General features: G+C 43.9%; 1 protein-coding gene across 1 annotated transcript in view; it reads left to right on the top strand.

Moving 5' to 3' along the window:
* The window catches only part of syt6b (synaptotagmin VIb), a gene marked incomplete at both ends in the record, with an annotated part of 26,715 nt that extends 12,418 nt beyond the window's left edge, over nucleotides 1-14,297 (top strand). Inside the window, 6 exons of the mRNA XM_080548386.1 lie at nucleotides 10,035-10,434; nucleotides 10,769-11,339; nucleotides 12,198-12,318; nucleotides 13,009-13,180; nucleotides 13,570-13,720; nucleotides 14,226-14,297. Coding sequence (XP_080404512.1) covers nucleotides 10,035-10,434; nucleotides 10,769-11,339; nucleotides 12,198-12,318; nucleotides 13,009-13,180; nucleotides 13,570-13,720; nucleotides 14,226-14,297 — 1,487 coding nt within the window. The remainder of the gene's footprint in view (nucleotides 1-10,034; nucleotides 10,435-10,768; nucleotides 11,340-12,197; nucleotides 12,319-13,008; nucleotides 13,181-13,569; nucleotides 13,721-14,225) is intronic.
* Between the last annotated feature and the right edge of the window lie 714 nt (nucleotides 14,298-15,011).

Here is a 15,011-nt window from a genome sequence, read left to right as displayed (position 1 = left end):
CATACACTCAGCCAAGGAAAAGGAAAAAGATCAAGTTTAGTTCACCTAATTGGGAATACAGGTATGGTGCAGGAAAAGCTAGGAGAAACTTGTGGGTGAATCCAATTGCTCACAAATTCATTTTTCATGATATGAAGGAGATTCCAGACTGTCATTCAGGGTATTGAAATGTAACAAATTTATTTATTTTGCTCTGGATTAATTTAAGTAGAATTAGACCTAGTCCTGGTTTAAATTAAACTCTGTCCTAAAGAAACCGCAGCCCTGGGTTGAGCTTTGGACTTCTGCTGCTTGGTGCTCTGGAAGAAAACTCCAGTAGTACGTAGGTGAAATAACAGAAAACCTGAGGGGAACTCTATCAGACAGAGAGCATCGCTTTGTAGTTTTTCTCTCTGAGTCAGGTAGACTCACTTCACACCTGAAGTGAGTCGCAGCACCTGCAGAAGGACTACGCTGCCTTCACATTGATGAAGAAGCTCAATGCAACACTGAGAGCAAAACCGAGCGTGTTAACCAACACATTTTCCCACAAATCAATCTACAGGACTTCATCACTGATAGTAGAGGCAATTACATCAGTCAGTCTATGCAATTGTCCAATAGATTGGCTCTGATCGGTATGGTAACTGCTGGTTTAGGCTCATAGATGTAGTCATTTATAGAGATGCTTGCTTTGCTTGTTCAACTTACAAACCTGTTTAATGGTGAAGTGAAGTGAAGTGAAACTTTATTTATATAGTGCCTTTCGTACACGGATGCAACTCAAAGCGCTTTACAATGATTGAAAAACAAGATTACATACAGAGATGGTGACAAACGACGGGGTAGCTTGTGTTTAAATGGCTGAATAGGGGAGTGGGGGAGTGGGGGAGTGGGGCAGCCAGTTCAGAGAGGGGGTGTATCACTGCAATGGGAAGCTGGAGCTCTGGGCATGCAGGGAGAGATAAAGATGGGTGTTAACTAGCATGGCGTGCTAACTAGCATAGTGCTGACAGTGCTTCTTTTCAACTCCCAAATTGCCACAAGCATGAAGGGATTATTGTTTCCTGTTAACACTTTGCAGAGGGTTTGCATAGAAAGTAAAAAAGAAAAAAGAAAAAACGACACTATGGGAGAATGGGATGATAAAGCCAATTCTGTAGCAGCTCTCTGAAGATAAAGTGCACTTTGGTGAAGAGAGACTTCAACAAAGAGACACATTTTTTTTAATGCATTGTGATCTGAGCACTTAACTGTTACCTAACTGTTACAGCATGTTTAGGTCTGCACTGAAAAAAGTCAGCTCAAAAACAAGAAAACAAAAGCAAATAAAATGGGGGAAATGTTCCTTAAAATTAGCTAAATGATCTGCCAACAGAACAGGAAAATTTCACTAGCCAAGATTTTCTTAAAACAACTAAAAGATTTATTAAAACTAGTGCAGACAAAAAATAAGCATATATTGCCTTGATCTAAGATATTTAGATGTACTTTTTGCAATGTGCAGTCTCTGTAAACCTGTAGTGTATGCCTTGTGACAGCTTAAACTTCAGATCATTCTTTTAACATTTGACTTATTCCACATTGGTCAATGAAATGCAATTAGGTTTTCGTTGGAGATTTCTTTTTGATGTTGCAGGAAGCACTTTGGGTATTTACGATCGGCATATAAGTGCATTAACCGGCTGTAACAGAATTTGTTTGTGCACGTGAAAGCTCTCGAGAAGCAATAGAGGTGCATCTGTAGTCTGCCGATCAATAAGAGCCTATTCAATTGTATCATCATGAGATGAGTGACAATATGACAGGTGAGCAGCCATTGGTCTGTTCAGATGTTGGGGTAGTATGCCTCTACAGTCCTCCAGGCGCTGGCAGATCCACACTGGGCCTTCATCCACCCTCATCCACCGTCATCCACCCTCATCCTCCCTCACCCACCCTCATCCACCCTCATCCACCCTCATCCACCCTCATCCCCCCTCATCCTCCCTCACCCACCTTCATCCAGCCTCATCCACCTTCATCCACCCTCATCCACCCTCATCCACCGTCATCCACCCTCACCCACCTTCATCCACCCTCATCCACCCTCATCCCCCCTCACCCACCTTCATCCAGCCTCATCCACCCTCATCCACCCTCATCCCCCCTCATCCTCCCTCACCCACCTTCATCCAGCCTCATCCACCTTCATCCACCCTCATCCACCCTCATCCACCGTCATCCACCCTCATCCCCCCTCATCCTCCCTCACCCACCTTCATCCACCCTCATCCACAAGATCCTCAGTTCAGTATTTGCTTAAGAAGGATTTTACCAACCAAAGCTACTTTTACAGATCCGCCGTCAAACTTCAGTATACTCCTGAACCTCCCTGCCAGCAGTGGTAGAAGGAGTACTGAAATATCCTACTCAAGTAGAAGTACTGTTACTTCAGTGGAACCTTTACTTACTCAAGTAAAAGTAACTTTTCATGTCAACGAAACAACTTATGTGAGAATAAAAAAGTAGCTGGATAAAAGGTATTCCAGTAAAAGTCATTTGGGTTACTTTAAAAAATAAAAACGTTACCTTGATTATTATTATTTCATCATCATCAAAGTAATTATTATAACTGATCATTGTTCAGATTTTTTGCACAGTTTTATTTGATTGGCCTGTTTAGGCACAGTACTCGTTATTGAATATGACTGGCACACTGAGAGCAGTTTTGCTATTTTCTTTTGGCAAAAAAACGCCCTGCCATCGCCAAATGTTGGTATGATTCTGCTTTGAATATAATTGCACTCTGTAATGGATGATTTTTAAAAAAAGAAAAAAAGAGAGAAGTTCAATACCTTATTCAAAACATACCTAAGTAAAAAGAAATTACACAAAAAAATGCTGAAAATGCTGGTAAAAACACTCAAAATGCTGAGGGGGGATCTGGCACCACGTGACAAATGACTTTATCAAAAGCACCATGAGAATTAATTTGCATTGATTCATTGATTCATTTGAAAGTCAGCCATGCAAAGTGTCCTTGTGTTGATTGGATGTTGGCCGACTGATTAATAAATGAAGAAGGCAGAGAGGAAATAGAGTCAGCCATGGCAACTCTGCTGGGCTGGGACCTGACCCTGTCTATCTTAGCACTGAATCAAGTTACTCTGAAATTATTTGGGCATGAAATAATGTAATCAGGGGAGATTACCTTTTATTGGTGTTTGGCAAGAAAATGCTAGCGGTTATCTGTGGGTGACTGTGGCTAGATAAATACAACCAATGAGTGGATTGCACTGCGGTGTGTCCTTCCCTATATCCTGCTTTCAAAGTAAGAATCATAATGTTTATTTGTATAGTTCACTATAAAAGCTTTTACGGTTCTATTTTGGACCATGCCTGGAATATGTTAGATACTATGTACTGTTAGATAATGCTAGAGTGGGGTTAGAGTGGGGTTTGTAAATAGCATGAGGCGCATTAGCTCTCAAGGGGGAATTCTGTACAATCCCAGGATTACAGGTCCGCACAAGATGGGGTGTATTGTGTGATTGGAGAGTATGGGGCATTCATCAGGTATTAGAGGGGGTTCATTTCCAGCTTTGTGAGGGAGAGACAAGGATAGCCCAGAGTGATACAGGTCCTCCTTGGTTTCCTTCCACATGCTTTCATTCTCAAACAGTCTCTAACAGAATAACTAACAGGTTTTCCAAAATGTGGACCCTCTGGAAACCCTTTGTTTCCATTTATAACAGTCCAGGGTTCAGATTTAGGGATATTTGCTCGGCCAAGCATTCCTATTGGCTACCTCTCTGCGGCTTTCATCCAGACTGACTGGTTACGTCCATCAAGACCTGCAAGCCTGGCCTTTCTCCCTCTTATCTCCCTCTCACACTCCCTCGTCTGCAGCCCTACAAATACTAATCTACCCCAATTTCACACACACACACACACACACATGCACGCGCACACACACACACACACACACACACGCACACACACACGCACACACACACACACACACACACACACAAAGTGGCATGTTGTGTGATTCTCTCTGCGTTATCTGAGGAGGCCACACTTAGCTGTTGTGTGTGCCTTCATCATGCTCATCATTGTTTATGTGCTGGGAGACAGTGCTGTGGGCTTTTCACATAATGAGCGGTGTTTGTTAAAAGGTTCCAGTGTGCGTTCCCTGGCCGCATCCCCCTGACTAAGCTTGTTTGGCCCTGAGGGTGTTGAAGATGGGCGACATGTTAATAGTGTGTTCACGGTGCTGTGAGATTCCCAAAGCACATTTAATTAGGACGCTGGTCAACAGCTCAGCGTTTTCGTTTTTTTTTGTGTCTCACATCCTTGTCCTCTGGGTGGCACAAGCTATTATTTGGTTAATTAATTGCTGAAATCCAACTTCACCCTCTTTTTGGCACTGGTACTGTACAAGCCTAGAGCAACTATCACTTGTCTCACAATTCCCATGATAAGCCCATCAAATTCTACACAATTAAAAAATCCCCAGAATTTTGACCATTTAGCAGACGCTTTTATCCAAAGCCACTTACAATTAGAGATTACAGGAACAGTCTCCCTGAAGTAACTTTGGGCTAAGCGCCTTTACTCAAGGGCACACTAGTGGTGGCGTTCCCAGGTGGGATTTGAACACATGACCTTCTGGTCTTCTGACCTTCTGATCACTAGTCTAACTCACTATCCACTAGTCCACCACTACCCCATATTTTAAAATATAGATTCTTGAGTTTTCCAACTTTCAATGGACTGATCGTGGCTGTTTGTGCAGGAGTAACAGCATCAAAGAAACTGGCCCTTTTCTGGTTGTGTGTTTTCCAAAATAATTAATATTTGGAGTTATGGGCCATGTTATGGGCCACGTTAATTGTGCCAGTCTGCCAGAGGTTTCATGAATTTGATCAATTCCAGAACAATAACAGTCTCTCTTTGATAGATAACAATGCGCTCTTGCCGCTATGGCTTAAAAAAAAAAGAATGACAATTTTACACCTCATTATTTTGTTGAGTCCTCTCCAAGTTAATGAGTCATAGAAAAGGATTCATCCTCTCTTATATCAGGACAAAGTGGTGATGCATTTTAGAGAAACAAAATAGGTAGAAAACTATGGAATCCATTGATGTAACAATAGAGGATGTTATACCATGTTCATTTAGTCTGTGTGGTTTGGTCCTCTCAAATGTTGAAGTGGAACAGAGTACGCTCTCTCTCTCTCTCTCTTTCTCTCTCTCTCTCTCTCTCTCTCTCTCTCTCTCTCTCTCTCTCTCTCTCTCTCTTCCTCTCTCTCTCTCTCTCTCTCTTCCTCTCTCTCTCTCTCTCTCTCTTCCTCTCTCTCTCTATGTAGCTGTGATTGCTGTTGTGGGAATGGACAGTGGCCTAATAAATTATTAGAGAGGAAAGAGAAGGGCTGGACAGTTGTTTTTTAAGACAGTTCATGGATATTACATTATGACAATATGACATATGTTTTGGTACATCAATCTTGCAGAGAAGTCCTGTAATTACCAATTGATCTCAATTAACTGTTACAAAGAGGTTTTTATGGACTGACATTTATGTTATTACCGTTTACCACAGTTCAATAACAAATAGCCCTTTGAAAGTTTTTTGTATAGGGGCCCTTGTAGACACTAGGATGGTTGTGCGTGGTTTGTTTTTCACAGGATTGTTCGCACATGGCAATCACAGTAATTGTTTGTCTGTAAAGTACAGTACACAGGGGGGGTTATACCCAGGCGGCCAGGCCAGGCCTTGTACCATACAGGGTCACAGGGGCAGCAGTCCAGGGAACATGTTGTCTGCAATCTTACTGATGCACTTAATCTAAATATCACTGAGGAGACAGTGCTGCAGAGCTGGGAGGAGCTAGGATGGAGGGCTTGAAACACCTTGTTTCTGTTCACTATTTACTGTACATAGAAATGACACAGTAAACGGGTAAAAATAATAATAATAATAATAACAATCAAGTTACAATCAACATTCTATATCCTACTTTCTCTACAGCAGGTAAACAGTATATTTACAGCAAATAACATAAAGTATCTACCCTTTGTATTTAATGTGGTCATATCATAACAAAATAATAATTCCAAGTGTCCATCTCATAATGATGATGATGGAAACAAAAAAGAAGTATTACGGAGAAAATAAATTCCACTACAGCCTCCGCCAGGGGAATCATTTCCACGTATCTTACAAACACTAAAAGCTCCTCTCCACTCTCATTTACAGCCTTCACCGCTATACGACCAGGACAAACAGCCTTTTCTCTCCAGACCTTTATATTTGGTTGACTCACCAATCCCTCACGAGTGTCATTTATGTGGGACAAACCCCCTTGTGTACAGGACAAGAGTGGTACAGATGATAAAGTGCCAGAGGTGTCAGGGCTATAACCAGTCTTCGGAGGCTGAAGTAATTGCTTAAATATTATTTTAAGAGGAACCCAAGGAACCATCTTTGCTGCCACTTGATTCCTGACACACACTGCAAATCATCAGGGTGGGGGGGGGGGGGGGGGGAGGGGGGGGGTGATTAAGGGGGGCTTTCATTTTTAATTACACATCATCCACAGAGAAGGGAATTAGTGTAAGAAAAACAAGTGGATCCTATAAAATGGTGTGTGAGTGTGTGTGTGTGGGTGTGTTAGGGGCTGCAAATCTCTGAATTTGGGGCTGGGATGGGAAATGTGTAATGGACAGGTTTCTATAGAGACCAGGTTATATATGAGGGTGCTTGACAAGCAGAGGGACCCCGGGGCTTTGGTTGCTCTCTCTGTCTCTGCTACAAAACAAGGCTTAATTAGATTTATCGGTCACAGGAAAAGAAGCTCTACAAGTCTGGTCTCTCGCTGCGGTTTCAACAGGAGGGCAGCAGGTACGGTAAATGCAGTTTGCACTATTGTTTCCCCTTATTTTGTAGAGAACATCAGATTGTGAGACTGATATTATGTTTCTATTCAGTGTTGTTGTTTTTCTTCAATATGTACTTGATTCAATTTGTCTTTACCCAAAACATCTCGGGTATGAATCAGCCATCTTTGATATGTAACACTGTCTGCAACACAGTTTTCATAGAGACAGTAATACCCCTGTACAATTCTTTGAACAGTAAACCACAGTACGTTTATTTAATAATAATATAATAATATATGCCATTTAGCCAACGCTTTTATCCAAAGCGACTTACAGTACTAGTCAAAAAGTTGGACACACTTCCCAAATCAATTGTGTGTACATTGCAATGAGTGCATAGATTCCGGTACACATGGTCCCAGCAGGAATCTAACCCACAACCTATGCGTTGTTAGCGCCATGCTCTAGTAACTGAGCCACAGAGGACCACTTATTTTCCAGGCCATGTGCTTATATTTGGGTCTCCAATGGGTAATTAACCTAATATGTCAAAGGTTTGAGATGTGTAATCGTATAACCGTACACCACTCACATCAATATTTAATTTTAGCAAGAAGAAGAGGGGAGTCTGGGAGTCTGAGAGACCAATGAAAGCACATCTCTGTAAACTGCGGATCCTTGAAATTGCACAAACTCTATATTAGAATGATAAAACAACTTTTTAAAAATGTGTGTTCTCATGGCTTCTGTTCAGGTTATTACCATGTTAAGCATTTGGTGGAAGAGATTATTAAGAAGCCCCCGAACCACTCACTGAAGGCACATTAAACTGTGTGCGTGTGTGTGTGTGTGTGTGTGTGTGTGTGTGTGTGTGTGTGTGTGTTAGTCAAACACTCCAGAAGTTCCATATAAAAGTCCTTTAATGATGGTGTGAATAAACCACAGTCAGATTTTGAGTGACTTTAAATTCCAACAGCTTATTTTCAAGAATTTAGGGATTACGTGGTGTTCCACTTTCCCTCTCACAGGGATGTGCTGACGACAGGGTCGGGGTGGAAAACTGTCTCCCAAATCCAGGTCTGGTGGAACAGCAGGCCAAGAAGTCTCTTATGATACCCGGAGCTTAAAGCTCCACCACACCAGAATGGTGGATGGCTGCCTCAGCCTCTCTTTGTATCACTTGCTTCATCTCAGCCTTGGGAAACAGACCAAATAAATCGTAATTCAAATCTTACTTTTGAGATTAAAGGCAAACAATGATTTGCGATATAATTCCAAGTGTCCATCAGACAGCAGACAGCTGTATCTAGTTATTATAAGCGAATGCAATGTCCCCCCCCTGTGACTCAGACACACAATAAAACGTGAAGGAAATAATGGAGATTTGAAGGCTAACCTCGGATTTCAATTGACAATAAAATTATATTTTTGCATATTATTTTATCAGTCCTCCTCATTGTTCTTATGTAAAAAGATTTGTGTTAGGCCTCCACCGTAAATCTAAGTAAACAGCTTTACCTTGAAATTAAATGTATAATTCATGTCATATTCATGTATAATTAATTTGATTGGAAAGCTGTTTTAAGTAGCATGTTCTAATGCTACCTCAACTCTGTAATTGATGGCCTCTATATTTCCATGGGGGTTGGAGGGGTCACACCCCCTCTGCCGCCCAGTAGCATTGACCCTGCTATTACACAGCCATTAATTATGCTCTGTCAATATGTTTGTTTATAAAGCTCCAGAAAACAACTGCCCCTGTGGGAAATGCAGATAGTGGTTGGAGAACATCTGCGTATAAATGTTTGTTAATGCGGTAAGAGTCGTTGTTAATTCTCCCTAGGAGCTCTCCAACTGTGTGCTCACACCGAGTGTGTGTCCTATGCGACCCTATTTGTAATAAGGATTGAAAAACATAGCTCTCAGCATTTTGTATTCCATTGAGAATATTATCGTCTCAGACGAGGGCCACAGACGTGGAAATGGTTCTACCTGTGCGGCTCTGCTCCTTAAAACAATGTTATGGCTGTATTTCTAGCTGTAATAGGACTGTAATTCCATGTAGTGCATTTGCCAGTCAAACAGTGGGGACTATGTGTGTGTGTGTGTGTGTGTGTGTGTGTGTGTGTGTGTGTGCGTGCGTGCGTGCGTGCGTGCGTGCGTGCGTGCGTGCGTGCGTGTGTGTGCGTGCGTGCGTGCGTGCGTGTGTGTGTGTGTGTGTGTGTGTGCGCACATGCGGGTGTGTGGGGGGCTTATTTCTCATTACTCCTTGCATGGATTATTATGTCTTGCAAAAGACATGGAAGACATTCTAACCCTGTATAATATAGGGATCAGGCTGAACCGTGCCCATACATGAATCATGATATGTGAATTAGTCTGATTTGAGCAGACTGAGAAAGCATTTGAGAGAGCATGCAGCTTCTCAGAATACTCACAGGCCTGCAGAATGTACTACTGTATCACAAATACTATCCAAACTATTGTTTTTCTACATTTTTCGACTTGTAATATCTCACTTTGCATGGTAAGTTTCTCATTTGAGCCACTGGGAGGCAGACAAAAACAAATTGAGTGATAACCCGTGACTCCATGACGTGACCTCCATAATCATATTTTTCAATAATCCGTGCAAATGGATGCCTTGATGTGCTTTTGTCGGGGGCAAACTTAGTTGTTATTGATTTTCAGGCATTCAAAACACATTGCTCAGCAGTGCGATGTCTGTAAATGAAACCTTTGACCCTTATCTGCATGCTTTGAGTTGCACCCGTGCTTTGAGTCTCATCCGTGTACAAAAGGCTTATATATAAATAGTTGCATCCGTGTACGAAAGGCGCTATATAAATAAAGTTTCACTTCACTTCACTTCTCTTTATCTAATATTTAGTCTTGCATGCATGCATGTGTTCCATTCCAACCCAATCCACCTCCCTTCTCTCTCCTATATAATCCATCCCTTCCCTCCCTCTCTAACCTTTCCCTCTCCCTTTCTTCTTCCGTCCATCCATGACTCCCTCTCTCTACCCTTCCCTCCCCCACCTATTATATATCACGGCCTCTCCCTTCCTGTCCCTTCCAATCCCTCACCCTACACCCTTCCACCATTCCCCCCTTCTCCCTTCCCCCCTTCTCCCTTCCCCCCCTGGCTTACCCCCACCTCTCCATCCTTGTTCCTTCCTCTGCAGATATCTCTTTCAGTCTCCTGCTCCTGGTGTTCGTTGCATGTGGTCTGGTGCTGCTGGGGGTCATCGTCTTCGCCTCCTGGAAGCTTTGCTGGGTGCCCTGGCACGGCAAGGACCTTTCCTCCAGCGCCACTGCCCTCACGGCCCCTGTAGCGCCCCCTGTCTCCTCCTCTTCCCACGGCCAGTTCGAGAGAGCCTTCCCGCCACACGCGCACACACTCGTACACACACACAGCATGGCCTCGGACAAGCTGAAGGACGCGACGGGTTTCCTGGAGGTGCCAGTGAAGATCAGCCACACGTCGCCTGACATCCCCGCGGACGTGCAGCTGTCCATGAAGGACCACTTCCTGCGGCGCACTCGCATGGCGAGGCAGACCACCGAGCCAGCGTCTTCCAACAGGTCAGGATCCTTGTATGTAAGCAGGCCCGGCCCTAGCACTTTTGTGACCCTAAGCAGAGTTTTTGATCGGGTGTTTCGTCGTTGACGGGGGGTGGAGGGCTTGGGGCGGGGGGGGGGGGGGGGGGGGGTCGTAGCGGTATTTTGGATTAACTGGTGTTTCATCGCCGGGGGATAGCAGACTTTTCGATTGACGGGTGGTAAATAGCTTGTGCTAAATCAACAGCAAATGAATGAATATTTCAGTATTTCAGTCAAATGTTTACAATGAAAATGATTCAATTGCAAACTCATCTCATCCTGCCCCCCCCCCCCCCTCCTGCCCCCCCCCCCCCAGACATAGCTCCTTCAAGAAGCATCTCCCCAGGCAGATGCACCACGTCACCAGCCTGGACCGAGGCAGCGACTTCCCCCCCTACACGGACGACCAGTCCTCCGGCCTCGGACGCATCCAGCCGGAGCTCTACAAACAGAGCCCGTCGGACGACGCAGAGGAGACCTCCAAGAACAGCCCCACCAAGACCTGCGGCAAGATCAACTTCTCCCTGCAGTACGACTACGAGAGCGAGGCCCTCCTGGTCAACATCCTCAAGGCCTTCGACCTGCCGGCCAAAGACTTCTGCGGCAGCTCCGACCCCTACGTCAAGATCTACCTCCTGCCCGACCGCAAGCGCAAGTTCCAGACGCGCGTCCACCGCAAGACCCTCAACCCCACGTTCGACGAGTCCTTCCAGTTCCCCGTGGCCTACGAGGAGCTGGGCGGCAGGAAGCTCCACCTGAGCGTGTTTGACTTTGACCGCTTCTCCCGCCACGACATGATCGGGGAGGTGATCCTGGAGAACTTGTTCGAGGTGTCTGACCTCTCCCGGGAGACGACCATCTGGAAGGACATTCAGTACGCCACCTCTGTGAGTTCCGTTCTTCCTCTCTTTCAGTTGTCATGGTGGGATGATGGACGATGTGGAAAAGAACTACCTCACGCTCCTCTTTAATGGTTTTATCACATGTACAGTGTGTACAAGAGTTACAAACGTGAGCTTGGGGAAGGCAGGAGGCACTGGAGGATAGGGAAAGGAGGGTCAGACTCAGCACACCCCTACCCCTAGTGCATTTACATTTACATTTACTATACATGTTTTGCTAATTTAGCAGATGCCTTTAACCAAAGCAACTTACAGCAAATACATTTGACTAAGTAAGTGAATCATCTATCCACCAGTCATATCTTTTTTATAATGACACTTGGGAAACAGTACAGGGGGGTAGTAGATGTCTCAGGAGGGACAGTTAAGGTGTAGCCTGAAGAGATGGGACTTCAGTCTATGGTTGCTAGTGCACAGCCGCAACCATCCTCACTCACATACATTGCATGAAACATATTGTGAACACACAGCGTACTATACTACACTAGAAGTGTCGGTGCCTACTTTATCATTGTCCCTTAAAATGTGTGATATAAAGGGGGCGGTGGTAGCCTAGAGGTTAGAGAGACCGGCTAGCAATCGGTCGCTGGTACGATCCACGCCTCAGGAGGGATGTGAGCTGGTGACTGGAGGGTTGCTGGCATCGTATCTAAGGTGCCTACCACTGCCGTTGTGCCCTTGAGCAAGGCTCCAGGGGCGCTGACCACGGCTGACCCTGTGTCTAGTGCAAACAATACATGTAGTTGTACTCTGTGCAAAGACAAAGAGGTTTTTGAATCTAATCTAATAAATCCCTCTCCTTTCCTGTTCTGGTGGGTTTTCTCTGTGGCCCTGATCCCACAGGAGAGTGTGGACCTGGGGGAGATTATGTTCTCCCTCTGCTACCTCCCGACCGCCGGCAGGCTCACCATGACTGTCATCAAGTGTAGGAACCTCAAGGCCATGGACATCACCGGATACTCAGGTATGGAAAAGAGGGCTTTAAACTGGTTTGTACTGGTTTTCGCTGGTTTTACCTTAACATATTTTTATTTTATTTTATTTAACCTGTATTTAACCAGGCAGGCCAATAAGAACTCATTCTAATTTGCATTGGCGGCCTGGCAAAAGACAGAAGCCTCTTGGGGGGAGTGGGGGAGGGGCTGAAAAGAAATCAGGTTACATGTTAAAAACAAAGAACACACACACGACAGACAGCGGCACACATCCAAGCATTTCCAGCACAGTTAAAAAAAATAGAAACATACAAACATCTCCACACCTCCTCCATTTACAGTCACAGCATCGTCATATAAGTTAAGAGGACAGCGTCACACAGCCACATAAACTCGCACAACAGAAAGCACACTAATAACATTTTTAAAAATTGCAATACATACAGTATGCACATTTGGACACAGGAAAGTCACCAGGCATGCATGGGACAGATAGGAAGCAGCCAACAGGGAAGGTTTGGAAAACACTCGAGGGTTGAGAAACAGTTGCATGTGTCAGTGAAAATGACACGACTTACTTTATGGTATGCTGTTGTTGTTATTGTTGTTGTTGTTGTTGTTGTTGTTGTTGTTGTTCACCCCTTTTTCATACTGAAAGCATTAACCCCGTAAATTACTCCAGACAAGAATAACAGTGTTTCTGTTCTGTATATTTAAAGACCCATACGTGAAGGTGTCACTTGTCTGTGACGGAAGACGCTTGAAAAAGAAGAAGACCACCACTAAGAGGAACACTCTGAACCCCACCTATAACGAGGCCATCATCTTTGACATCCCACCAGAGAACATGGAGCAAGTCAGCTTGCACATATCCGTCATGGACTATGACTTGTAAGCATCAATTCAATTATTTATGTCAATGTCAAAAGTCAATTATTAAATAGTGTGAACTAAGTCTGGCTAGTCAGTAGTAGTAGTATTTACAGAAACTGTACAGTTCTGTACAGTAACCATACATCTGTACATACCATACTGTACATGGCTACCTTAACTGTACATAGCTCATAACTGTATATACCTCTAACTACCACACTTGCCATACTGTACCTATCACGTATCACTGTCATGTTTTCTATCACTGCTTGCACTTCTGGTTAGATGCTAAACTGCATTTCGTGGTCTGGTACTCTGCAGTGACAATCACGTTTAATCTAATCTAATCTAATCTAAGTATGTATCATGTGGCAAAACTGTTGATGGTATATTTTGCCTCTATTCAGGGTGGGACACAATGAGATTATAGGTGTGAACAGAGCAGGATGTCACGCAGAGGGGCTGGGCAGAGACCACTGGAACGAGATGCTGGCCTATCCACGCAAGCCTATAGCTCACTGGCACCCCCTACTGGAGGCCGGGAAGTCTGAGAAAGAGGTACAGCGTTTCCGTCACAAAGTTCAACCCCCTGAAATATCTTGACCCAGGTAGGGGATGCCATTAACCACACACACAGGACCAGATGACCTTACGTCCAACCCTTAGGAGTCTGAAGAATTGTCTGACCCTGTATCATATTATAAAGATTTCACCTCATGTGAAAGTAATGTATTGAGGCCACTGTAAGATCCATCACTTTATTACTTTATCAATGTAGGGTTACTTTTTTTTTTACTTACTTACGTACGTTACTTACTATTACTATTGTGTTATTTCTGTGTTTTGTATCTGAATACTGCAATGTCAATGTTGAGGAACCAAAGCCAAAGAATTTCACTCTTGTATACTTGCTACAGTAAGATGTAATAAAAGTGATTCTGATTCAGTATATACTGTATATTTGTGTCTATAGTTTCTATGCTAATGGTATCCATGTATAGTTTCCATGTCAATGCATCTTCCTGTCATCCTAATGCATCTTCCTGTCAATCTTCTTCCACAGTGGAAGACCCGCACTGCAAGCTTTGACAGCCAAGGCTCCTGTCCTTCCCCAAGGCTCCTGTCGAGCCCGTGAAGAAGGGGGTGAAACTGGTACCTAATTGAAAGGTTTCTGCAGTTTGGCCTGAAATATTGGAGTGTTTCGAGACCCACCATATCTTCTGTGCCTCAGAATAGTTCAAAGTCCAGTAAAGTCGTATTGGAGTAGCATTTTTTGACGGGAGATTATTCCCCGCCAGCCAGCCCTCCGCACGCGCACGTGCACGTGCACACACATGCACACACACACACACACGCACACACACACACACACACACACACACACACACACACACACACACGCACACACACACGGAGGGAGAGAGAGACAGAGAGAAACATCTTGTACTCCATTGGACCGCTGCTTTTTCATGGTTCATATAGCTCATATTGTACAGTATACAGGAATTATTGCCATTGCAATATTTTTGCAATTGAGCACAGGCTAATGAGGTGAACTACATGTATAACTGAGGTTTGGTAAGGGATCTGTGTTATAGTGTTTTTGTGAACACACATAGTTCGATGAAGGTCACCTATAATGTTCCTGTTGAGAAGACGACGTTCCAAGTACAGTACCCTAAGATTTTATAACATCAAACAAATCTAAAACAATCAACAGGGTATTATAAAGTGAATAATGTTTTGTACAAACTTTTGTAAAGTTGTAAGATTCAAACGACAGAAAAACAGAACAATATTGGTTCAGTCAGTCACAGTCACAAAGCTGATTTCCATAATCGAGTACACA

This window comes from Nansenia antarctica (genome assembly GCF_963989245.1).
Source record: "Nansenia antarctica genome assembly, chromosome: 18".
NCBI classification, from domain to species: Eukaryota; Metazoa; Chordata; class Actinopteri; order Argentiniformes; family Microstomatidae; genus Nansenia; species Nansenia antarctica.
This window is presented reverse-complemented; position numbering and strand designations above follow the sequence as displayed.